Source organism: Trichosurus vulpecula, chromosome 2 (genome assembly GCF_011100635.1).
Source record: "Trichosurus vulpecula isolate mTriVul1 chromosome 2, mTriVul1.pri, whole genome shotgun sequence".
Taxonomy (NCBI): Eukaryota; Metazoa; Chordata; class Mammalia; order Diprotodontia; family Phalangeridae; genus Trichosurus; species Trichosurus vulpecula.
Genome location: NC_050574.1, coordinates 395624692 through 395649924, shown reverse-complemented (window position 1 = coordinate 395649924; position 25233 = coordinate 395624692). Strand labels below are relative to the sequence as shown.

At 36.5% G+C, this 25233-nt stretch overlaps 1 protein-coding gene across 5 annotated transcripts in view; it reads right to left on the bottom strand.

Moving 5' to 3' along the window:
• LOC118838197 (cohesin subunit SA-2-like) overlaps positions 1 to 25233 on the bottom strand; it is a 120998-nt gene that overhangs the window by 35100 nt on the left and 60665 nt on the right. For 4 of the 5 annotated variants that reach the window (XR_005009592.1, XM_036745423.1, XM_036745424.1 and 1 more), the window contains 9 exons: positions 24958 to 25034; positions 21643 to 21730; positions 21070 to 21165; positions 14094 to 14186; positions 13627 to 13777; positions 11764 to 11915; positions 10991 to 11092; positions 8358 to 8521; positions 8121 to 8249 (listed from right to left, as the gene is read on the bottom strand). Coding sequence is in view for 4 of the 5 variants with exons in the window: in XM_036745423.1 (XP_036601318.1) it covers positions 8121 to 8249; positions 8358 to 8521; positions 10991 to 11092; positions 11764 to 11915; positions 13627 to 13777; positions 14094 to 14186; positions 21070 to 21165; positions 21643 to 21730; positions 24958 to 25034 (1052 nt within the window). In the remaining variant the exon portion in view is untranslated. Of the gene's footprint in view, positions 1 to 5854; positions 6079 to 8120; positions 8250 to 8357; positions 8522 to 10990; positions 11093 to 11763; positions 11916 to 13626; positions 13778 to 14093; positions 14187 to 21069; positions 21166 to 21642; positions 21731 to 24957; positions 25035 to 25233 lie in introns of those variants that run through there. The other variant, XM_036745426.1, reaches the window with a different exon arrangement.

The window sequence follows — 25233 nt, the reverse complement described above, 5'->3', positions numbered from 1 at the left end:
ATCTTAGAAGTACTAGGAAGCTACTAAGTTTCCTGTATAGGGAATGACATGGTCAAACTGATGCTTTAGAAAATGAATTTGGCAACTGAATGACTGGATTACTTCCCATTCCCCCTTTCTTTTCAGCTTTTTTTTGTGTGTTTTCTTTTCTTTTCCCATGAGTGTGGGCTCCTTGAGAGGAGAGACTGTCTTTTGTCTTTCTTTATAGCTTAGCACAGAACTTGGCATAAATTAGGTGTGTAATAAATGTTTACTGACTGACTATAGAATTCATAAATAAATGATTTATAAAAAACATAATTGAAATACAATTCACACTGAGTTAAAATGAGGGCTAGAAAAGAATTTGTTGTACCGCATATGAATTCAAAAAGGGAGGGATAGTAATTATGATCTCAGACAAGCCAAATATAAACAGAGACATGGTTAAAAAGAGACAAACCAGGAAACCACATTATGCTTAAAGGTACCATAAGTAATTAAATAATATAAATGGTTCATGTCATATATAAGCACCAAACTGAATAGTAAAGAAATCCTCAAAGAAAAAATTAATTGAACTACAGAGAAAAATAGACCACAAAACTATAATTGGAGGCCTTGCTATTCCCCTTTCTGATCTAGATAAATCCAATAAAAAAATTAAACACAAGAAAAAAGTTCAAGAACTGCAGATAACCTATACACACACACACATAAGTACACACATAACTTATCTTCAGTAATCACTACATGTATAAGGATACATAATAAATATAAGAATATGTAAATATATGTAGTGATTATTATATATAAACAAAAAAGAATATACACATTTCTCAGCTATGCATGGCACTTTTACAAACCTAACCATGTACAGGTGAATGAAATCTTCATAAACAAATACAGAAAAGTAAAAGCAAAAATAATAAACATCATCTGACAACAAAACAATAAAAATTGTAATCAATAAAGAGCCTATAAAAGAAAGAATTAAAACTTTAAAATAGTTTAGTCCTAAAGAATTAGTGGATCAAAGAACAAATTGTAGAAACAACTGGTAATTTTATCAAGGAAAATTGCAATGCGACTAAGGGAAGCAACTAAAGATGAGAAAATTTACATGTCCCTAAATTTTTTCATTCACAAAAGAGAAAAAAACAGATAAACTGCGTATCAAATAGAAAAAAGAAAGGCAATAAATAAAAAAATCTCTATTAATACAAAACCAAAAAGTCTGCCTACCAAAAAAGATAAAATTACAATTTAAGAAGACACATTACATACATAAAAGTTAGAAGCTGTTTTTAAGAAAAAACTAGTAAAATAGATAAATCATTAGCTAATCTGAGCCGGAAGAAAAGAACAAAACCAAATTGGTTTTCATTTATAACAAGTAAAGAACAAATAAAGGACATTATTAAAAATTAGTTTTCCCAATTCCATGCCAATAACTTAAATAGATAAGCATTTACAAAAACATAAAATAAGCATTTAACAGAATAGAAAAGATAATTTTTAAAACCCAGGAACAGAAAAAAGACACAGATGAAGCTGTAGATGAACTCTCCAGGCTCCTAAAAAAACAGGGCTACATGGATTTATAAATAAACTCCCATCAAACATCTAAAGAACAATTCCAATATTGAATATTTTGCAAAAAATAAAGAAAGGGATCCTGACCACACTGCTTCTATGAGCCAAATGTAGTCCTATAACCTAAACCAGGAGGAGATAAAGTAGAGAAAGAAAATGAGACTAATATCCTTAATGAATACGAATACAAAATTACTGAATAATATGAGCAAAGAGGCAACAATGACACATTAAAAAGATTATATAATTATGACTGGGTTGGTCTGCATTAGGAAAATTATAAATAATGAAAAGTAAAGAATTATATCAATGTATGCAGAACAAACTTTTGACAAAAAGACAACATATCTTAAAAATATAGGAATAAACAGGCTATTTCATAATATGGCAAACAGAATCTATCTAAAAACAGATCATTAGATGTAATGGAGAAACCCTAAATTTCTTTTCAATTAGATCAGAGGTACAGTTATTACCATTATTATTTTAGATAGTACTAGGAATGCTAGTCATGGCAAAACAAAAAAAAATGAAAGTAAAAAATAATTATAGGCAAGGGGGAAAATATCAATTTTTGCAGATAGTGTTAATTTACTCAGAGAACTAAGTATTCAATTAAAAATTAATTTAATCTATTAATAAATTAAGTAATGTTGTAGGACATAAAAAATGTCTACTACTATCATTAGCCTTTCTAGATGTTACCAAGAAATCCCATTAGGAACAGACAGAAAAAGAAATTGCTTTCAGAATAATCATACAGTGTAGAAAATATGAGAACTACCAAGACACACATAAGAACATTGTAAAACCTATTAAAAGAGTCTCTTTAGAGAAATAAAGAAGGATTTAAAATGACTGGAGAAATATCAATTGCTCTTGTTTGGGCAGTACCAACATAATAAAAATTATACTACTTGTATTAATTTACAGATCCTGTGACATGCCAATCAAACTACCAAAGAATTACTGTAAAGAACTAGAGAAAATAATAAAATTCATCTAGAAGAACATAAAGTAAAGAAATTCAAAGGATATAATGAAAAAAAAATGGTAAGGAGGCCTAGTAGTACCAGATCACAAACCACGCTGTAAAGCAGTAATTGTAAAAATGATTTGCTACTGAAGAACAGAAAAGTTCATCAGTGGAACTAAGAAGGAACAAAAGACAGAAACAAATCAACGAAGTAGCACAACGTTCAATAGACTCAACTATAAGGGTAAAGACTCGTTATATAACTAAAACAGCTGAGAAAAGTAGAAAAGTCTTGCAGAACTTAGGTTTAGATCAACATCTCCTACCACAGGCTCAAAATGGAGACACACCCTTGGCTTCCCCTAACCCTACCTTCTCAGCTGAGAATATCGACTCGTATTTTACAGGAAAAAATTTGAGACCATTCGTCATGAGCTCCCTCTTCTCCCATCTTCCTCACTTCCTAGCTCTCAGGCAAACTTCTGCTACTATCTCTTCTTCCTTCACCTGTCTCAAATAAAATGGTGGCCCTACTCCTTTGCCAAGGCTAGCCCCTTTATCTATTCAAGCAATCCCACTCCATCCTATCTCCTCCAATATGCCTCCTCTGTCATCCTGACTGACCCTTATTTTCAGTTTCTTCTCCCTATCTACAGCCTTACTGACTAAAAACATACCCATTTCTCCCCCAGCCTGAAAAACACCCTCATTTGATTCTTCCATCATCACTATCATCCTATATCTCTTCCGCTTTTTATAGCTAAATGCACTGAAAATGCTGCCTACAAGAGATGCCTCTACTTTCTCTCCCTCCCTCTTGCTGTCTTTTTAACCCCTTGTACAATTATGGCTTTATCTTCTACCAAAACTGCTTTCTCCAAAGTTACCAACGATCTCTTATTTGCCAAATTTAAAGGCCTTTTATTATATCCTCATTCTTATTGACTTCTCGGTAACCTTTGGTCTGTTGATGACCCTCTTCTTATTTTCTTCCCTCTGTGTTTTCAAGCTACCACTCTCTTCTGATTTCCGCCCCACCCCACCCCCATCTGAGTGGTTCCTTCTCTGTCTTCTTTGCTGTATTCCCCTGCAGATCACACCCTCTAACCTTGGGTGTCCCTCAGGATTCTGTCCTGGGCCCTTTTCTCTTCTCCCTCTATAATACTTCACTTGGTGATCTCATCAACTTCCACAGACTTGCCATCTTTATGCTGAGTCTCAAATCTACCTTTCCTCCCCCGGTTATCTCAGCTGACCTCTTATCTGGTATCTCCAACTGCCTTTCAGACATCTCAAACTAAAAGTCCAGTAGACATCTTGAACTCACTATGTTCAAAACATAACTCATTATCATTATCTTTCCCCCTAAATCTTCCCCACCTCTTATTTGCTATTACTGTAGAGGGTAACACCACCTAGTGCCTCACACTCACAACTAGGAGTCATCCTCACTATCTCTCACCCGCTATATCTAATCTGTTACAAAGACCTCTCAATTTCACCTTTGCAACATCTCTCCTATACACTATACACTGCCTTCTTTCCACTGACTGCCACCACTGTGATGCTGGCCCTTATCACCTCACATGTGGACTATTATAATAGCCCCACTGATGGCTCTCTGCCTCAGGTTTCTCTCCATTCAAGTCCATCCTTTATCCAGCCACTAAAGCAATTCTCCCAAACTTCAGGTCTGATCATATCACCCCCATACTCAAGAAATTCCAGTGTTTCTCTACGGCCTCCAGTATCAAATATAAAATCCTCTGGCATTCAAAGCCCATCTACTTTCCAGTCTTTTTTACAACTTCCTACACACACTCTTCAATTCAGTGACACTGGCCTCCTCACTGTTCCATGAACAACACACTCCATTTCTCCATTCTGGGCATTCTCTGTGGTTGTCCCCCATACCTGGAATGCTCTTCCCTCCTCAAATCTGCCTACTGGCTTCCTTTAAGTCCCAAGTAAAAACCCATGTTTTTCAAGAAGTGTATCCTAAGCCATCTTAATACCAGAGCCTTCACTCTATTATTTCCTATTTATCTTGCAAATAGCTTGTCTGCATGTATTTATTTGCATTTCATCTTCCCCATTAGATTGTGAGCTTTATGAGGGCAGAGACTATTTTGGACCACTTTTGTATTTCCTGCACTTAGTACAGTGCCTGGTACACAGGTGATGTTTAATAAATCTTTATTAATTGATTTATCGATATTATATCACACTGAAAATTTTATGCACAAATTTAGCGCTATTAGAATGAGAAGGGAAATAGTTAATTGAGGGAAAATTAGCAAATTTCTCTGATAAAATTCTGGTATTTAAGATACATAGGGAATTTATGCAAACATATAAAAACAAGAGCTCCTTGTCAACAGAAAAATGTTCAAAGAATATTAACATGCAGTTCTCGAAAGAAAAATGACAAACTACCAATAGGCAAATTAAATAATGTACCAAATCATTAATGATAAGATAAATTTAAAAAACTCTCAAATTCTACTTTACACCCACTAGCTTGACAAGGATGACATAAAGAAAAATGATAATTGTTGCACGGCCAATGGAAGGCCAAGCACAATAATGCCCTGTTGGTGAAACTTAAATTGATCCAATCATTCTGGATATTATGTCATTTGGAATGCACTACCTTTTGGTCTAACAACACCGCTACTGGGCATATAATACAAGGAGATCAAAGGAACTACACATATAAAAATATTGATAGTAGTACTTTTTGTTATAGCAAAAAACTAGAAACAAAGTGGGTAGTCACCAACTGGAGAATGGCTAAACAAATCATGGACTATAAATACAGTCAAATATTGTTTTGCTCTAAGAAGTGATGAGAGGGACAGTCAAAGAAACCTAGAAAGGTTTGTATGAACAGATGTAGCATGAAGTAAGTAGCAAACCAGAATCATTTACATAATGACCAAAAGACTAAAAAGGAAAACTGCAAAACTTAAAAACTAGGATTAGTGCAATGACGCCAGAATAATGATCATGTTTCCCATGGTGGACTAGAGGTATAAAATGAGATCTGCACTTCCAGACATGGCCAATGTTTGGATATTTTTTTGCTTGACAATGTTTATTTGTTAAAAGGAAGGGCTTTTTATTTTAGCAGGACAGTTACAGGGATAACCAAAAATAGAGGAAAAGAAAGAAAAGAACATCAATGAAACAGTAAAAAAATACACAGAGGAGAGAAGATTCTGAAGGGGACAGAGACAATAAATGCAATGCTGAACTACTATGTTAAATTTTGTTTAAAAACAATAGATTTATGTTGCTATATACAATTCTCTTTTTGCCCCTTTATATAAAGTTTATGTTTGTTGATATTTAAGTTCTTAATAATAAAAAATGACATTTATATTTATGTAATATTGCACATTATAAGGTAGCAGTATGACACAATGGAAAGGGTGCTAGATTTGAAGTCGGAGAACTTGAATTTAAATCCCAGCTTTCTGATGCTAGCCAAGTCTCTGCTCCAATCTAAGACACAGGTTCTTCATCTGTAAAATAAAAAAGTTGGGCTAGATAACCTCTAAGTAACCTTTTAGCTCCAAATTTATGATTCTAGGTTTATATCTTTTCTGCCTACTAGATTAAATACTATGAAGGGAAGGATCACTATGTCACACATGAACTTTATCATTTCCCTACAACATTAGGCATTTAATAAATATCTGTCAAATTGAATTTGGATAACCATCCAGACGCCGATGACCTCCTGTGATGGGAAGTCACTACCTTTAGAGGCAGCCCTTTCCACTTTTAAGTCTAATTGTCAAGAAACTTTTCTGCTCCATTGAGCCAAAAATTGCCTCTCATCTGCTTGGCCCAGTTAATCACAAATATTCAATATATTGAAACAATGGCAACTAAAAGTGTCCTTGTTAATGTTAAGTTATATATCAGTTGCTCCAAAATACATATTTTAGGGTAAGTGGATGTGAAGCATCAAAAGAAAATGTAAGCCAAATTTCAATAACCAACATGTGCAGAAAAAAAAAAACACATACAATTTAGCCCATTTTATAGTTTAATATCTGAACCATCCCTGTAACTCTTTCTACCAGGTGAAATGGCATGTTCCTGCTCTGTGCACTTTCCTCTACTACAGGCAAGATAAGATTTTTTAAGAAGATGTAATCAATGACGGTGACTGCCAACCATATGGCACATGTCATCAACACATTACAGTCACTGACTAAATGAAGACATATACATACACTGTCATGTTTTAAAGATATAGCCATTTAAAATGAACACACACACACACACACACACACGTGCGCGCATTTGCAAGGCTCTCTTTCTGGCTATGCCTCAAAAGCCACTCCTTTTCTGGGGGCTGCAAGCCAGCACTGTCTGTTCCCATCCTGCCACCTGCCCCTCACCCCTTTACAGTCTATACTAGGGGTTCTTAATTTTGGGTCCTTAAACTTACATGGAGTTGTTTTTTTTAATTATTTTGATAAATGTATTTCAAAACAATGTTTCCTTTATAGTCCCATAGGCTTCACCAGATTGACAAAGGGGACCATGACACTAAAAAAGTTAAGAACCCTTGGTCTGTGCACTCTAAGTTCCAGCCAAACCAGCTTCCTTGCTGTTTACTTGTCCATGACAATTTACCTCCTAATTTCTGTGCCTAATATCTGTGACACACTATCTCCCATAACTGAAATGCTCTTCTTCCTTACCTCTGCTTCTTGGAACCCCCGGTTCCCTGGTAGGCACAAAACCAATGCCACTATCAAGGAAGCAAGACCTCTCAGGCCTTCCCTGATCCCTCCATTTGTTAATCTCTCCCATTTTAAAAATTACTTTGTATTTATTCATCTGCATGTATGTTGTTTAGCTACATGCCAGCAGAATGAAGTTCCTTGAGGCCAGAGACTGGTTTGTTTTTGCTTTTATCCCTAGCACAATTCTTTGAATGTAGTAGGTACTTAATAAATGCTTGTTGATGAAACTGCACTGAGTTGTTACTAATAATTAAAAACAGCAACAACTCTGCTGGACATGCGGTGGCTTTTTGAAGCCAAAATAACACATTTTACTGACTTGGGAAACAAAACAAAAAAGAGAATGCAGACTGCAAATGACTACTGGAGAAAGAGAGCAAAAGAGAGTGAGAGACAGCGAGAGAGAGTGTGCTTCTATAACTGTGATCTAGGAAAAAACACCTTAGGTTTTTGAAAAAACAACTAAGGAAACTGCCATCACTCAAATAGCAATAGCCACACAATGCCTGAAAAATTAGATACAATGCACAGCCCTGCTGAGCTCCATGTGCCTTTGGCTGTAGTATACTATGCTCACACCCTGTAAAAATATGGGCAATAACACACATCACAATGCACACTTCAGAGACCAAGAAACCTCAGTTATACAGGGAAAGGCAGACACATCATATATTTTAACTCCTAAGTCCATTCTCCTATGATGCAAGTTGGTTCCACGCGCAACCTCTACAAACTTTCCTATTTCTTATCATTGTTTTATATCTTGACAGATCTAATACAACAAACAACATGGTTAAACTTACACCAGCTTCTTGTCAGGTTTGAGTAGCTTATTGGAGAATTCACTGATGATTGCCAAGAAGGTTAGATTGGGAGGGAGGTAATAGTCTATATCTTGACTATCTCCATGAAATGCAAAATCAATTCCTTCTCTGTTAGCAAAGAAAGAAGAAAAATTGGTAAAAACCAAAAATCCTTACAAAACCAAAATTGAAAACAGAAAAACTGTAAAGGAAAATAATGGTACTTAGAGTACATACTTGTGTATCATAGCTATCGATTCCCTGGAGTTCATCTGATCCCAGCCAAATGTGAGAGAAAACCGACGAGCAAGTTCTTTAATGTTGGCAAAGGAAGCGGAGGAGTCAACCTGCTTTTTACGACTGTTATTGCTGCGATAAGTTGCCATGTGGTTCTGATATAACTGCAAAACCCAGATATTATCAAACATTTTCCATAGAAGAAAATCCTCAAAAAAAATATCAATAGTACATCAAGACCTATATATACTAAGGACTTTGATACACAGAATCATAAAGCTTACAGTTGAAGGGTGGCCTTCCCCCTCTCCCATAACTACCCATGGAAGCATGAATCGCCTCTACAATATCCCAAGTCATATGGCCATCTACTAGAAGATTGCTGATAGGGAATGCAACATCTACAAAGCAAAATTTTTTGGACAGTGCCAATCGTTGAGAAGTAAAACAAAGTGATTCACAAGCAAAACTCGAAGCAGGCCATGTCTCCAAAGCAATATGCAAATCTGGCAAAAACCTTATCATGTCTATTTAGAAAAGGGATATATAAAGTCCTGTGCAAGATTTAGGCACAACCCAAAGATGACCCATTAAATACCCATCCCAAGAAGTACTATATTCAGAGAAAGCCAAGGTATGGAATGCAATATACCTTTTCAGCCAAGGCTAACATGGAAATGTTTTGCTTGATTATACATATTTGTTACATAGGTTTTTGCCTTTTTTTGCCTTGTGGGAAAGGAAGTTGAGATAAGGTGCCCCCCAAAAAGGGGGAAATAGAAGGAAAAAATTGAAGCATTTGAGGAATGCACAGAAGGAAAGTCAGAGGGAGACTCAGAAAAGAAGTATAGTTTTAAGAGTTAATATGCTGAATGTATCATATACTTAAATAGAAAGGCAAGCTATGGCAAGCTATATATGAGAAATTCACTGTTTTGTGAATGTTTCATCTCTTTGTGAATGTTTCATGTACAATCCTCAGATGGACTGCTTTGTACATGAAAATGTTCATTCTATTTGATGTAAAAGTTGAGAATAAAAAGATAACAACGGAGAGAAGAAGGAAGTTCAGAATGGGACAAAGACAAGCAGGACAATTTTATTTAAGTTTAATATGTAGGTTAAAAAAAACTGTAATGTACGTTCATAATTTCATACACAATCCTCATTCTGTTCTTTTCTAAATATTTAAATGGTCATGAGTATTGGTATTTTCCAGGTTCATTGCAAAAAAGGGGGAAGAAAGGGGGAAGAAATGCTGAGGAAGCATCACTGTCTACCTTGGATATATTTTTTTAACATGATCTAGCAGTGGCCCTTTTTTTCCATTAAAGTAGGGATATACCAAGCCATAAAGGGTGCCTCAGAAATAGAGAGCTAGTTTCATTTGACTTCAAAATCAGCACAGTCAACCAGGGGTCAAGCTGAAATGATCTGTGTGCATGATATCTAAACACAGGGTTCTGACAGGCTGCTGTTTACCCTCACCTTAGCTCCTATTTCAGGGACTCAGGCCAAAATATAAAGCATCTGGCAGAATGTGAAATAGTGGCAGGGCTTCATGTATCAGTCACTCTAGGAGAAACATGTTCTGCAGCTTAAAAACAGATATGCACAAGTAGACCAGGCTGGGGCAGTTGCTAAAATAGATGTCCAGTTCCTCTGAATGAGAAGGGCTCAGAAGCCTGAGGTGAAGGGGTTTAAAATTACTAATGAGGTAGAAAGGTGGTGGGCAGAACGTAATATTTCTCTTTTCTTCACTATAACTTCAACCCGGAATATAACAACACTAGCCTAGCTGATAATGAGCACAAACACTGTCAAGAGCTAATTGGCACCCATCACCCACGTGAAGACACATAACCATTGTCCCTGAATAATAAGCATTCCAAAAGACAATCTGTTCCAATAGGCATTAGTTCACCTCAGTTAGGATTTAGAATTGCAGACTGTCAAGGAAACACCCCAAGTATATAGCTGTCTACAGCCAGCATTTTGTTATCTATCTCTGATGGAGAAATAAATAGCCATTTACTTTGGGGGCCTATTTGGTAGGCCAGTTAGAGTAAAGTAAGGAATTCCTCAGAACTCAGATAGAAAAATACCCTTTCAAGGGGATAGTCCAACAGAGAAACCAAGGAGTGCTGCTGGCTAATGAATACAACAACAGTTGCCTAGTCCATGCCATTTATTGAGCATGTAAAAGGCCTAAAATCCCACACCAAACGCTGCCCTAATTTTACAATAGGGACATGACTATATTGTTTCTTGCCCCTGTGTTTTCCTTACCTCATTAATAATGGGGTAATATTAAAGCATTTTGTCATCCTAAAATGAATGCAATCAAATACATGCCAAGGATAGAATTGTTACATAGGATCTCTCTCTGCTTTTGAACCTAACATTTTGCAAAAAAGAAAAGATCAAAAATAAGAAGGGGGGGTGTAGGGGAGAGGCAGTAAAGCATCATAAACATACCCCACTGCAGATGTAGGCATCAATTTGATGAGGGTGTCAATTATTCAAGACTCTAGAAAAATCCCTATAAAAGAGGGCTCACCCGTCAGTGGTGTGGAAAAACTAATCCCTCTTTTTATACATGAAGATTTTACAGCCAACATTGTTTCTCTTACCTCTTGCAAACAAACAATCAATGTCCTGGCACTCTCAATCCTATCGTTGTGCCTCGTTCTGTTGATTGTTTCTTTAATAATATCACCAAAATCATGATAGGTCTAATTAAAACAAAATGAAACAAAAGAACAAGATGCCACCATTAAAGGAAAATCATGTCAATAGTCACAAACTAACCATGCTATCAATATATATAAACTAATAGACTTATTAAAAGTAAATTTCTATCATTAATAATTATCATTTACAGATTTTAAAGTACTTTCAATTCTATTATTCATCTTAATGGCAAGTACAACTAATAAAAAATAAAATATAAATTAAAAAAAGAGGATACAGCATATTGGCCTATATATAAGCCAATGGCCCAAATACAAACCAGAGTAGTTAAAGGATACTGCATAAGGCCATGATGTATAATTAGTGAACACCATGTACGATTCAAAGGCTTAGTCTTGGTCTCCTAGGAAAATGGAGTCATTAACAAAACTGGAATGAACTATCTTCTTTCCAATAAGCCCTGGGCAAATGGCCCAGGATTAAAGTGAGCCAAAAAGATTCAACTAACCCGCAAAATAGAAAAATAGATCTTTCAATGGAAGAAGTTGGGATTACGTAAACAGGACAGTTTGGAATAAAACATGCCAAGCTGCTGCCCAAACATCATATCCAATAATTTCACCCTGGAATCATATGTCCACTGAAAAATTACTCTAATAATGTCAAAAGCAAAGCATCTTGAATTCAATCTATAGTAGAGAATCACAATGACCTGCATATAGTGCTTGTAGATTTCAACTGCTGTCATCATTTCCACCACGTTATAAGCAATCAGTTTACAATATTCAGCCAGAATAATCCGCTTCCTGTATATGGAATCCAGTCTATGAGCTTCCTCTCTATTCATCTCTTCGGGGGGCAAATCTAGGGAAAGAATTCAATTTGTTCTCTTTGGTATACAACTTGCTGCCCATTTACACTGTATAAACGTGGACAAATTGAACTTCCAACACATTCAATCTACCCACACCTCCCCACCAGTGCTAGAGTTCCTATTCAATAGATACTGAAATATATTTCTGTATATATATTTTCATGGGGGCTTGGCCTATACTCCAAATGAGTCTGTAAGTCTCAAGTGCAGGAATGATTCTATAACTTTTACAGTGCCTGATTCAGTACTAAGCATCAAGTGGTGGTCATTCAGTGCTTTTGGACAAAGACAAATTATAAAATGAAAATTCCATTCTAACTAACCCAAGATTCTCAGCATCTTTATCAATAGTGGAAGGAGGAAGAGAAATGACAGTACAGACAGTGCTAACCACAAAAGAGGAATGGAGAGGAACTTGATCTCTCTTCACCAAATCAGTACTTAAGAATAAGTAAAACCCAACCCACTAAAGGCAGAAAAATCCTAAATGACAGCTAGTCAATTCTGGGTTTAAGTAACAAAGCTGACTTCCTTCACCTAATTCAAAGGTAATTCAAATCTCCTGAGAAAAGGATTTCAATGAATTCCAGAAGAATAATAGTAGCAAGTATCAGAAAAGAATGCTAGTATTTTAAAAGATGACAGTAGGATATATTATTTGTTGTTGTGCAGCCATTTCAGTCGTGTCTGATTCTTTGTGATCCCACGTGGGGTTTTCTGGACAAAGATACTACAGTGGTTTACAATTTCCTTCTATAGCTCATTTTACAGATGAGGAACTAAGGCAAGTGACTTGCCCAGGGTCACAAAGCTAGCAAGTGTCTGAAGCCGCACTGGAACTAGTGAAGATCAGTCTTTCTGATTCCAAGCCCAGGGCTCTACCCACTATGCCACCTAGTCACCCTCTAAGATATATAAAGCATTTTATAAAAAAACAAGATACTGGGTGTTGCTGATTATGACACTTTCAAACTTAGGTAACACTAAGTAGTTGAGAATTGTAACAGGTTTGGAATTTTCATGGAGCCAGGAAAAAATGAGTCAAGAGATAGTGGCCAAGAACTGAGATCAGCAAGAAGGAACTAGGGTAAAATAAGCACGTATGAGAAGAAATGGGTTGTTTGGGTATTAGGTATATCAGAATCAAGTCTGAAAACACAACCTAAAAGAGACGTATTTGGATCTGATGCTATCATTGTGATAACACTTAGTAGGTGACATTAAGTCATGCTCAGAATGCTAACGACTGGTACCCATAGGGGATTATTTACACTCTTTCAAATCTGACAAGAAAGCGAAAAAATAACATTACTTGACAACTCGGAAACCAGAAAATACAGTATAATTTCCTGTTGATTAAGAGAAAGCTAAATAGCAAATAACATACCCAATAAAATGACCTCTCCTAAATTTGCAACTTAAACATTGAACTACAAGTTCCTTTGGAACTTGAAGTTTAAAAATACATGGGATTACTATTAAATTCTCAACATCTTTATTTTTTGTTACCTACTGGACCTAAAGACCATGATGATTAACACACACACACACACACACACACACACACACACACACACACACAGACAACCTAATTTAATGACATACACATGCTTAAAACCATACCTCTCTTTGATAGATGAAGGCTCTAAAACTATTCCCTCCTGAACTACAAAGAGTCTGACCTTGGGCCATGATACTTACTGTTTTCTCCAAAAACATGATCCTTGACAAACTCAATCATTCTTGACTGAAGATCATGATCAGGAAGAAACTTAAGCAAAGCGAAATCTTCATCCTCATCCACACCTTGGTGACTTAAAACAATCAGCAAGTCACATAGCAGAATAAAGGCCTAAAAAGATAAACACACACACACACACACACACACACACACACACACAACTTTAGATTCCTGAAAAAAGAACATCACTACTAAACATACTCCTCCATCTGTCTACTCCCCCAAAAAAACTCCCACAAATGCCCCCCCTTCCCTGAGGGATTACATCATCTCTAACAAAGCCTTCAGTTCCAAAGTGTTAGTATTAGAAGACAAGATTCACTATGGGGAAAGAAATTCTTAACAATTATAAGATGATGCAGGTTTTCCTTTTTGGTTTGGTGAATGAAACTATTACATTCTAGAGGAAATGAATTGTTACACCAACCTTTTCATTCACATCCTTATTATGATGGTTCAGGTATGATTCACATATCAATCGGAAACATGTCATCTGTTCGTTCAACTCCGAAAGAGCTTCCTGAAAATATTTTTAGGTCTTTTTAAAAATTAGGAAACTTCTTTTCAAAACAAATTACTTGGTTTTAATTATATTTTAATTATTTTTTTCCTATCAACAAAAATTCACCTTTCCTCCCATCCACCCTTCATCCTCCATCAAAATCAAAAAAAAAACAAAAACTCTATTACAGACATGTGTAGTCAAGCAAAACAAATTTCTGCATTGGTGATGTCCCAAAACAATCTGTTTCTCTGGGTCCTTAAGGCTCTCTATCAGGAGGTAGCTAACATGTTTCATCTTTAGTCCTCTGCAATCCTGCTGGTCAGAATTCCTAATTCTTTCAAAGCTACTGATCTTTACCATGCTGTTGTCATCATTCAAACTGTTCTCCTGATTCTGCTCAATTCACTTTGCATCAGTGCTTGCAAGTCTTCACAAAAAATAAATTACTTCTAAACCCCCTAACACTATGAACATAATAAGCTTGCCAGATTTTCTTACGGCAACCCATGAATTTCAAAGATCTACAAATTGGGCTTCAAACAAACAATGTTAAAATAATTTTTAAAAAAAGATCTTAAAGCCATTCAAGGACAGAAACCTGCTACTAGAATTGGAAGAGAACAAAAATCACCAAGAATTCCCCTCCTCCCCCAGACTACAGTCTTGAACAAGTCATAATGACATATTTTGTCACACTACAGCTCTAATTCTAAGTTCAAGAAGAACACGTAAAGTATTATGTCTTTCCTGAGGCAGCTATGTAGCATAATAGATAAAGTCCTCAGCCAGGAAGCAGAAAAATCCAATTTCAAATTTGGCTTCAGACACTTACTAGCTGTCTAACCTTAAGGAAGTCACTTAAACTCTGCTTGCCTCAGTTTCCTTAACTGTAAAATAGGGATAACAATAACATCTACCTTACAAGGTTGTTGTGAGGATTAAATGAGATAATATTTGCAAAGTGCCTAGTACATAGTAAGCATCATATTATATAGAGTGCTTATTCTCTCCCTACTTCCTCATGTGACTAAAAAAAAAAGGAGAAGGTATGCTAGTTAATTTACCCAGTCGTATAACTTACTAACATTAGCTGAAAACAGAAACCAGAGTTCTCAGGTTCTTCCTTTCCTTTCAGGGCCTTGAGTCCTTATTAGTAAGTGTCTTTGTAAAAAAAAAAAAATCCAACAACAACAAAGTAAAATAGAAAGATCCTTTTATCCTCATGGGAAGTGTTCTACAATGAATTTGACTGAACATACAGTCAAATCTTTGGGAAGAGAAAGGAAAAAAAAAAAGCAAGAAAATGCAACCAACTGACAATAGTGAGAGAAGATGGAAACATCTCAGGATGAGATAACCCAAGAAACAGGGAACAAACAAAATCCTCCTTTTAAGCATTTTCTACGCACCAACTCTTTCACCAGATCTGTTAACACATAACAAAACTTATTGAATTTCAACTCCTTTGAGGAGTGAAACTGCGTATCATTAATAAAAAGAAGTGAAATTGCCACCAAAAAAAAGCAAACAGTAAAACAAGAGGCTGGAAAAATTCATAAGAAGGATAATAAGCTTCTTAATAAACAAGATAACTGCAATACCATGAATTTACTTTTGAAATTCAGAATGTCTCAAATGAAGACTGTGCACGTCATTGACATCTGTAGCACATGGAACAAGTGAGATATAAGCAAGTAACATCTTAAAGTATAAGTAAATAATCCTAGTATAGTTTAATATAAGCAAATATAAGCAATTCCTAAATTTATTACTTGTAAGACTTCTGACATTTATTTTAAATAAAATAATTTTTTAAGGGACATCCTCCTGTTCCGTAAAGAAAGCTACAGCAGGAAGAAGGAAGCTGCTGAATAAATTAGATCCTGTATATTCAGAAATCACTGACCAGTCACATCACAATTAACTTCTTTAATATATCTTGCACAACTGCACATGTACAATCTATATCACAGTGCTTGCCTTCTCAAGGAGGGGAGGGAATCTGGAACTCAAAAAATATTAAAAAATGTTGAAAACTGTTTTTACACGTAATTGAGAAAAAAAATAAAAACATCCTTTAAAAAAATTAACTTCCTTAATCTATGTATGTGGATCCAAGCTTATGATAATCCAAAATAACTGTGAACTAGATGAGGGTGTTACAATTTTCAATAGTTAAATTCATTGAAGCTATTTTTTTTTTTTGGTTATTTTGGCAGGGCAATTGGGGTTAAGTGACTTGCACAAGGTCAAACAGCTAGTACATGTGTCAAGTGTCTGAGGCCAAATTTGAACTCAGGTCCTCCTGACTCCAGGGTCGGTGCTCCACTCACTGCGCCACCTAGCTACCCCTGAAGCTATTATTTTGTTCCTCTTCTTTCACCTTCTTTCTTTAATATGATTATTATTTTGGTTATAAATTAAATTTGTGTATAGTAACAGGACCAAATAGGATCACAGACTCATGGAACTGAAAGGGATCTCAAATCATCTGATCCAAATGCCTCATTTAATAGATAAGGAAACTGAAGCTCAACATGGTGAATTCAGGAACTTGTTCAAGGTTGCACAGACAATAAGCAAAGCTCAGGATTTGAACTTGGGCCTTCTGATACATCATTCTTTACAATACATCACTGTTTCTCAAAATCTTCTTTTTAAAAAACTTTATACAAAGCCAATCACAGCTGTAATTTGGCAATAAAAATACTAAGTATTACTGTTTATACCACTACATGATGATAATAATCATGAACAAAAAGTACAGTCTGTAAGAAATGAAGATAACCAACGATACCACAATGTTCCTGCTACAATGAATGCCACTAACTAGAAATCACATGTTTTTGGTAAGGAATTTCCTCACAGGGCTAGAAGAAAACTTAGGGCTCACCTAATCTAACATGCATTATTCTTCAGATGGGGAAACGATCTTTCTTTTTTTTTCTCCCAATCTTATCTCCTTTAAAAAATATAACTGCATCTTACTTTTACATTACCTTCACTTTCCAATGTCTCTCTTCCCTCCCTCACCCAAAGAGACATCCCTTTCAACAAAGAAGAAAACAAAATCAGCAAAACTAACAAACACATGAACTAAGATTGTCTAAGAAATGTTCTAAACTCCCACATTTGTGATGGAAAAAAGATGAATATTCATCTCTCTCTTTCAAGAGGCACAACAGTACAGTGGAAAATGAAAGGGATTTGGAGTCAGAGGACCTGGATTCAATTCCACCTCTGGAACAGAGTATGACCTTGGACAATTAACCTCTAACCTCTGAGTCCTCGTCTATAAAATGAGGGCAATGGACTACATGGCCTCTCCAGCTCTACATCTAGATCCTATTGAAGTCGTTGATTCTTTGGGGCTATACTTGATCGCTGTAAATATACAGTGTTCAGTTTTTACGTTCTCAACCAGAGTGCATATTATTTTCCTGGTTCTGCTTACTTTACTTTGTATCATTTTGATATTTTCCTTTGTTTCATTTTATTCTTTATAGTCATTATTTCTCACAGCAAAATAATATTCTATTATATTAAATTTACTGAAACTTGTCTAGTCATTCCTCAACTGATGGATGCCTACTTTGTTTCTATGTTTTTGCTACTACAAAATGAGCTATTATGTATAATCCCCTTGGGAATAGTAAGTCTGGTAGTAAGATCACCAATTCAAAGTACATGGACTTTTACTCACTTTCTTTTTTTTTTTTAATTTAATTTATTTAATATATTTAGTTTTCAACACTGATTTTCACAAGAGTTTGAATTACAAATTTTCTCCCCATTTCTACTCTCCTGCCCACTCCAAGACAGAGTATATTCTGGTTGCCCCGTTCCCCAGTCAGCCTCCCTTCTGTCACCCCACTCTCCTCCCATCCCCTTTTCCCTTCTTCTCCTGCAGGGCAAGATAAATTTCTACGCCCCACTGCCTGTGTACCTTATTTCCTAGTTACATGCAAAAACTTTTTTTTTGTTTTGAACGTCTGTTTTTAAAGTTTTTAAAACTTTGAGTTCTAAATTCTCTCCCCTCTTCCCTCCCCACCCCCACCCTCCCTAAGGCGGCAAGCAATTCAACATAGGCCACATGCATATCATTATGTAAAACCCTTCCACAATACTCATGTTGTGAAAGACTATGTTTTGCTCCTTCCTATCCTATCCCTCTTTATTCAATTTTCTCCCTTGACCCTGTCCCTATCTGCCCTCTCTTCTATCGTCCCCCCTTTTTTATCTTCTTCCTCCTTCTTGTGGGATAAGATACCCAACTGAGTGTGTATGGTATTCCCTCCTTGGGTCAAATCCCATGAGAGCAAGATTCACTCATTCCCCCTCACCTGCCCCCTCTTCCCTTCCTACAGAACTGCTTTTTCTTGCCACTTTTATGTGAGACAATTTACCCCATTCTCTCTCTCCCTTTCTCCCTCTCTCATCCCTTAATTTTATTTTTTTATATATCCCTTCATATTCAACTCACCCTGTGCCCTCTGTCTATATATACATATATATATACACACACACACATATACACACCTACATATATACATACATACACACACACACACATATACACATACACATATATACATGCATATTCCTTTCAGCTACTCTAATACTGAGGTCTCATGAATCATACACATCATCTTTCCATGCAGGAATGTAAACAAAACAGTTCAACTTTAGTAAGTCCCTTGTGATTTCTCTTTCTTGTTTTCTTTTTCATGCTTCTCTTGATTCTTACGTTTCAAAGTCAAATTTTCTATTCAGCTCTGGTCTTTTCACTGAGAAAGCTTGAAAGTCCTCCATTTTATTGAAAGTCCATATTTTGCCTTGGAGCATGATACTCACTTTTGCTGGGTAGGTGATTCTTGGTTTTAATCCTAGCTCCATTGATCTCCGGAATATTGTATTCCAAGCCCTACGATCCCTTAATGCAGAAGCTGCTAGATCTTGTATTATCCTGATTATTTTTCCACAATACTCAAACTGTTTCTTTCTGGCTGCTTGCAGTATTTTCTCCTTGATCTGGAATTTGGTGACAATGTTCCTAACAGTTTTCTTTTTGGGATCTTTTTGAGGAGGCGATTGGTGAATTCTTTCAATTTCTATTTTACCCTCTGGCTCTAGAATATCAGGGCAGTTCTCCTTGATAATTTCTTGAAAGATGATATCTAGGCTCTTTTTTTGATCATAGCTTTCAAGTAGCCCAATAATTTTTAAATTATCTCTCCTGGATCTATTCTCCAGTCAGTTGTTTTTCCAATGAGATATTTCACATTGTCTTCCACTTTTTCATTCCTTTGGTTCTGTTTTATCATAGCTTGATTTCTCATCAAGTCACTAGCTTCCACTTGCTCCAATCTCATTTTTAAGGTAGTATTTTCTTCAGTGGTCTTTTGGACCTCCTTTTCCATTTGGCTAATTCTGCCTTTCAAGGCATTCTTCTCCTTATTGGCTTTTTGGAGCTCTTTTGCCATTTGAGTTAGTCTAGTTTTTAAGGTGTTGTTTTCTTCAGTATTTTTTTCCATATTTTTTGGGGTCTCCTTTAGCAAGTCATTGACTTGTTTTTAATGGTTTTCTCACATCACTCTCATTTCTCTTCCCAGTTTTTCCTCTACTTCTCTAACTTGCTTTTCCCAATCCTTTTTGAGCTCTTCCATGGCCTGAGACCAGTTCATGTTTTTCTTGGAGGCTTCCGATGTAGGCTCTTTGACTTTGCTGATTTCTTCTGGCTGTTATGTTTTGGTCTTCTTTGTCACCAAAGAAAGATTCCAAAGTCTGAGACTGAATCTGAGTCCGTTTTCACTGCCTGGCCATGTTCCCAGCCAACTTACTTGACCCTTGAGTTTTTCGTGGGGGTATGACTGCTTGTAGAGCAGAGTACTTTGCTCCAAGCTTGAGGGAATGCACTATTGTTTTCAGAGCTATTTCTACACAGCCAGCTCTGCCACACCAACACTCCTCCTTCCCCAAGAACTGCCAACCCAGACCTGACTCAGATCTTAAGCAGGCTCTGCATTCCGGCTCTGATCCACCAATTAATTCCTCCCACCAGGTGGGCCTGGGGCCAGAAGCAACTGCAGCTGTAGTTCTGTAGCTGCACCTCCTCTGCAGCTCCCAGGGCAGTGGCCAAACTGCAAACTCCTTTTCACTCTGTCCCAGCACTTTTTCCCACTACCCTTTTCTGTTGTCTTTGGTGTTTGTGGGTTGAGAAGTCTGGTAACTGCCATAGCTCACTGATTCAGGGCACTAGGACCTGTACCACCCGGCTCCTGGTCTGGTCGGTCCTCCTCCGCTCCCCTCCCCTCCCAGCTCCGTGCTCGACAGACCTTACCCAGCCACCATCCAGGCTGTCCTGGGCTGGATCCCTGCTTCCCTCTGCTATTTTGTGGGTTCTGCAGTTCTACAGTTTGTTCAGAGCCATTTTTTATAGGTTTTTGGAGGAACCTGGTGGGGAGCTCACGCTAGTCCCTGCTTTCCAGCTGCCATCTTGGCTCCGCCTCCCTTTTACTCACTTTCTTAGCAGTTTTAAAAAGTGAGTTTCTGAATAGCTGGACCAATGTCTCTATCGTTCCACACTTCCTCCATACATTTTTTGTCATTTCTGCCAATTTTCTGTATGTGAGGTGAGACCTTAGTGTTGTTTTGATCTGTATTTTTCTTACTATTTTTTACTCAGAGCATTCATTAATATGGTTAATAATTTGTATTCCTCTTTTGAGAATTATTCTTTGTTTATCCATAGCCTTAGACCAGTTTAGCTGTTGGGGAATGAAGGCACCTGGTGAAATAATTCTGTAAAAATAAGACCTTCCTCAAAACTCTTAGCATTTTTGATCTTGTACACAAACAGAATTCTAGCAACAAAGGATAAGGGTCCGAGTCAGCATACCTGGGAGGGAGGTACTTCAGCTACTAGTGCCTCAGTAGCTAATTCCAGCTGCCACAAGAGAGCAAAGTAACTGCATTGAAGAGCAGGGATCAGGGTCTGAAAGGAGAACATCATCCTCTTAAAAACAGAAATTTCCATTTTCAAATAAAACCAAACAAAAATAGAGACAATGTAAGCTAACCAATGGAGAAGTACAAAGCATATACAGAGCACCTTAGTGGTTTTACTTTTCAATCACAGAAAATGGTCAGGAAGAAAAGTCTGTGTTCAAGTTTTGAGAAAAACCAACAACCTCCAGTATATACACCACCACCACCCCCTTTAGTTAGCCTCATTCTAAAGGAGTAGGAAAGGTCTTTGATGCCCTTTGCAGGAGGAGATTCAACACAAAAATTCTGGCAGAATGAGGAATTTCAAGGTAATGGTGAATATGTATCTGTAATCAGGATAATCTAAGGATCAAAATGGTTTCCTATTGGCCATTTTTCAAGGAATCCAAAGTACCAATTGTGTTTTCTAATTAAACACCATTAAAAGAATTCTGCCTGGAAAAGCAGTACACATGTACTTTACCTCAGCAGGCAAACCCCCATTTTCCTTCTCAAAATTCAGGATTTTCAAAGTCCGGTCACCGATGTGCCAACTGGTAAGGTCATGTGCACTAATTCATAAGGAAAAGAAGAAATTACTTTCTTGATTACAAAGCCTCACTTATTCTAAATTGAATCATGAAGAAAGATGCAATCTGCATCCAGAGAAAGAAATGATGAATAAAAGATTGTGTAGAATAATTTTACACACACACACACACACCCTATTTGTGTCTAATGGCAACCATCTCTAGGACCTGGGGGGCAGGGGAAAGAAAGAAAAAAAAGGAGAAATTTACATGGTAACTTTATTATGTAAAGGAATAGCAATCTTTATGTTTTTTTCAGTTTCATGTGCAATCATCTTTTTTGTTATACTATGTTATGGAAATGCTTGGTTTTTTAAATAAATTAAATACAGTTGAAAATAAATAAGTAAATTGAATCAGAAGATCAGCCAAAGTTAAGCAAGTCTTAATTACAGAAAATTTCTTATTTTAAAATAATAATAAAATGAAGTTTTAATCCTTTCAATGGCTGAGTCATTAAGCTAAAGAAATGTTATCACTGAACATGGGGAAACAAAGGGGTAGAGATCTTATTTTTTTTAAATACATAAAGCACTTTGTTAATTTCAAGCATTATACGAATGCCATTATTATGGTGATTATTATATTATCTCAACAAAATCTCCTCCCTCCAGATTGAACCATTTTTTGTAACAAAGGAAAACAAATGTTTTCTTTCTGGTACAGTAATACCACTTTAAAATATGCGTGATGCTCTGCTCTCAGAGTCGCCACCTCTACAACCTTGAGGGCAGAAGATGTTCCAATATCTGCTTGTAGTGTACTTTACTGTCTCACTGACGGCTCAGGACTGAATTTCCTTTTTGGTGATCACATTCATTTATGCTGCCATAGTTACTGTGTGGGCTCTCTTCTTGGCTCTGCTTATTTCACTCTACTTCCATGTATAAATGGAACTTGTATAAAACTCTTCCCACATTTCTCTGAATTTCTCATCATTCCTCACTGCACAATCACATTCATACACATAGTCTTCTCCACCATCAAATGAGCACCCACCTGGATGCTACAATGAATGCTGGACTTCTGCATCTATCTCTGACCGCTTAGCAATACATCTTGAGTAGTGGGACTGTTAGGTCAAAGGCTGTGGGGAGGCAGGAGTCCCTTTTCTTGCGTAATTCCCAATCAATATTCAGAAGGCTGGACCACTTTACAGCCCCACCCACAAAGACAATTGTCTTGTTACCTTTTTGGGGGGGGGGGGGGGGCAGGGCAATTGGGGTTAAGTGACTTGCCCAAGGTCACACAGCTAGTACATGTGTCAAGTGTCTGAGGCTGGATTTGAACTCAGGTCCTCCTGACTCCAGGGCCAATGCCACTGCACCACCTAGCTGCCTGTCTTATCACTTTTACTGAGCTGCATGGTGTAAGGTAACAACTGAAAGTTGTTTAAAATCATGTTTAACAATAATAATAACTAGTACCTTGTGGTTTGCAAAGTGCTTTACACAGCCTCACAACAAGCCTGCAAGGCAGTTGCCATTATCCTTATTTTACAGGTGAGAAAGCTGAGGTAGAAGGGGTAAAGCAAGAGGATCACACAGGTAGAAAGAGTCTATGATAAGATATGAACTCAGGTTTTCCTGACTCCAAACCCCATGATCTACTGCATCACCCAGCTGCCTCTTTCTCTTAGTATTAGTAATTTGGAACATGTTTTCAATTAGTCATTTAGCATTTCCAAATCTTTTGATAATTATTCACAACTTTTGACCACTTACTCACAGAGCAAAGATTTTTTAACCTGGATCTGTGTACTTCCTAACAAAATGTTTAATAATTATAGTCAACACAATTGGGTTTCCTTTATAATCCTATGTATTTTTATTTATGTATTTAAAAATATCATTCTAAAAAGGGATTCAAAGGCTTCATCAGACTGCCAAAGGGGTCCTATAATACAAAGAAAGTTAATAGTCCTTGTCTAGAGGAATGGCTCTAAGTGTTATATATCTGGGTCACTTATTACCCTGTATAGTTTGGACATGGACTTATTTAATATAAATATTTTCCCCACTCTACACTTTCTTTTCTAATTCTATCTCCATTGATTTTCATATAAAAGCCTTTAAATTTTACATAGTCTAAAGTATCTATTTCATCTTTTATGCTCTCTGCTGTTCCCTAGTTTCATTCAGAAATCTCCTCCATTCACAGTGGTAAAAAACACCTGATCTTTCTCTCTAAATTTTTCAAAGGTGTGACCTTTTCTATTCAGGTTTATGTGTCAATTTTGAACTAACTGTGGAAATTAGTGTCAGATATTGGTTGGGGAGGGTTATTTTTAATAGAGAAATAAGAATGATTTGTAAGAATAGACATTTTTGTAATTAATTGTACTTAAGCTAGGAAAGTACATGAGAACGTTTGAATATAAGTCTCTCATCTTAAAAAGACTCAGCATTCCCCTAAAAATGTTATTTATGCTTCTCTGCTCCAGTAAGCCCTTGCCTTTATTCCAAAGCAGTTTCAGCTCCTATGCCAATTATCACAAATTCTGGAACTAATAAGGTTTTAGTTTACTTACTTTATTTTTCAATCTCCCCTACCCATAGGCTACCAAAAAAGATCATAAAACCATTGTAATAACAGGAAGAACCAAGAGTATGGAATGATTAATTATCAGTACAACAGCAGTACCTAATTAGTAGATACTACTTTCAATGATCTATGAACATCTTCCATCCCTCTGATTCAGTGTCGTGATGCCACTGGAAATTGTCAACTTGAGAGAAATCTGATTATACCCAGAAGGAGGATGGTAATCTTTCAAAAAATGCACTTAGAGCTACCAAGAACAGATGTGCAATCACAACCTTCACTAAGTACTCATTGTGCATGGTACACTGTCTGGGACAGCTAAACCCAACTGATGTTCCAATGATACTTAGAGAAAGAGGCAGAGAGAATAATGTTCCCCCCGCTACTTTACTATTCTAGTCACACACAGTAGTGCCTAATGTGAAAGTTTTTACTACTAACATGATTAAAACCAAGGGAAAACAACATACAAAAAGAATGGGAGTTGCCAGCTACAAGAAAAAACCCTTGCACATAAGATTTTTTCACTGTATTCTAGTATCTAGGGTCGTTAAAAAATCTTCTGAACCCATAAATACTACAGGAATCCTAATTTTGATTAAACACATAGAACATGTAAAGAGATGTTTATTATATACATACGTATAAGTAAAGAACTATCTTACTTGTGAAAAGCCGTTAATTTTTTTAGGGTGCAGGACATTCGAAAAATGTGTTCTTCACTTACACCAAAGCCTTCTTCCTAAATGAGTTACAAAGACAGAAATGACAAGGAATGTGGACACACAGATTGCTCTTCTGCAATCACCAAGATAAAAACATAATTTGGCTAAGCTACTAATCTTCTCTAGAAGCTTTCATTAACATTTAATCATATTTTACAGTTACAGCACAGAGAGGGAGCAAAGAGGCAGAAATAATAATATCACCTTACACTTGAA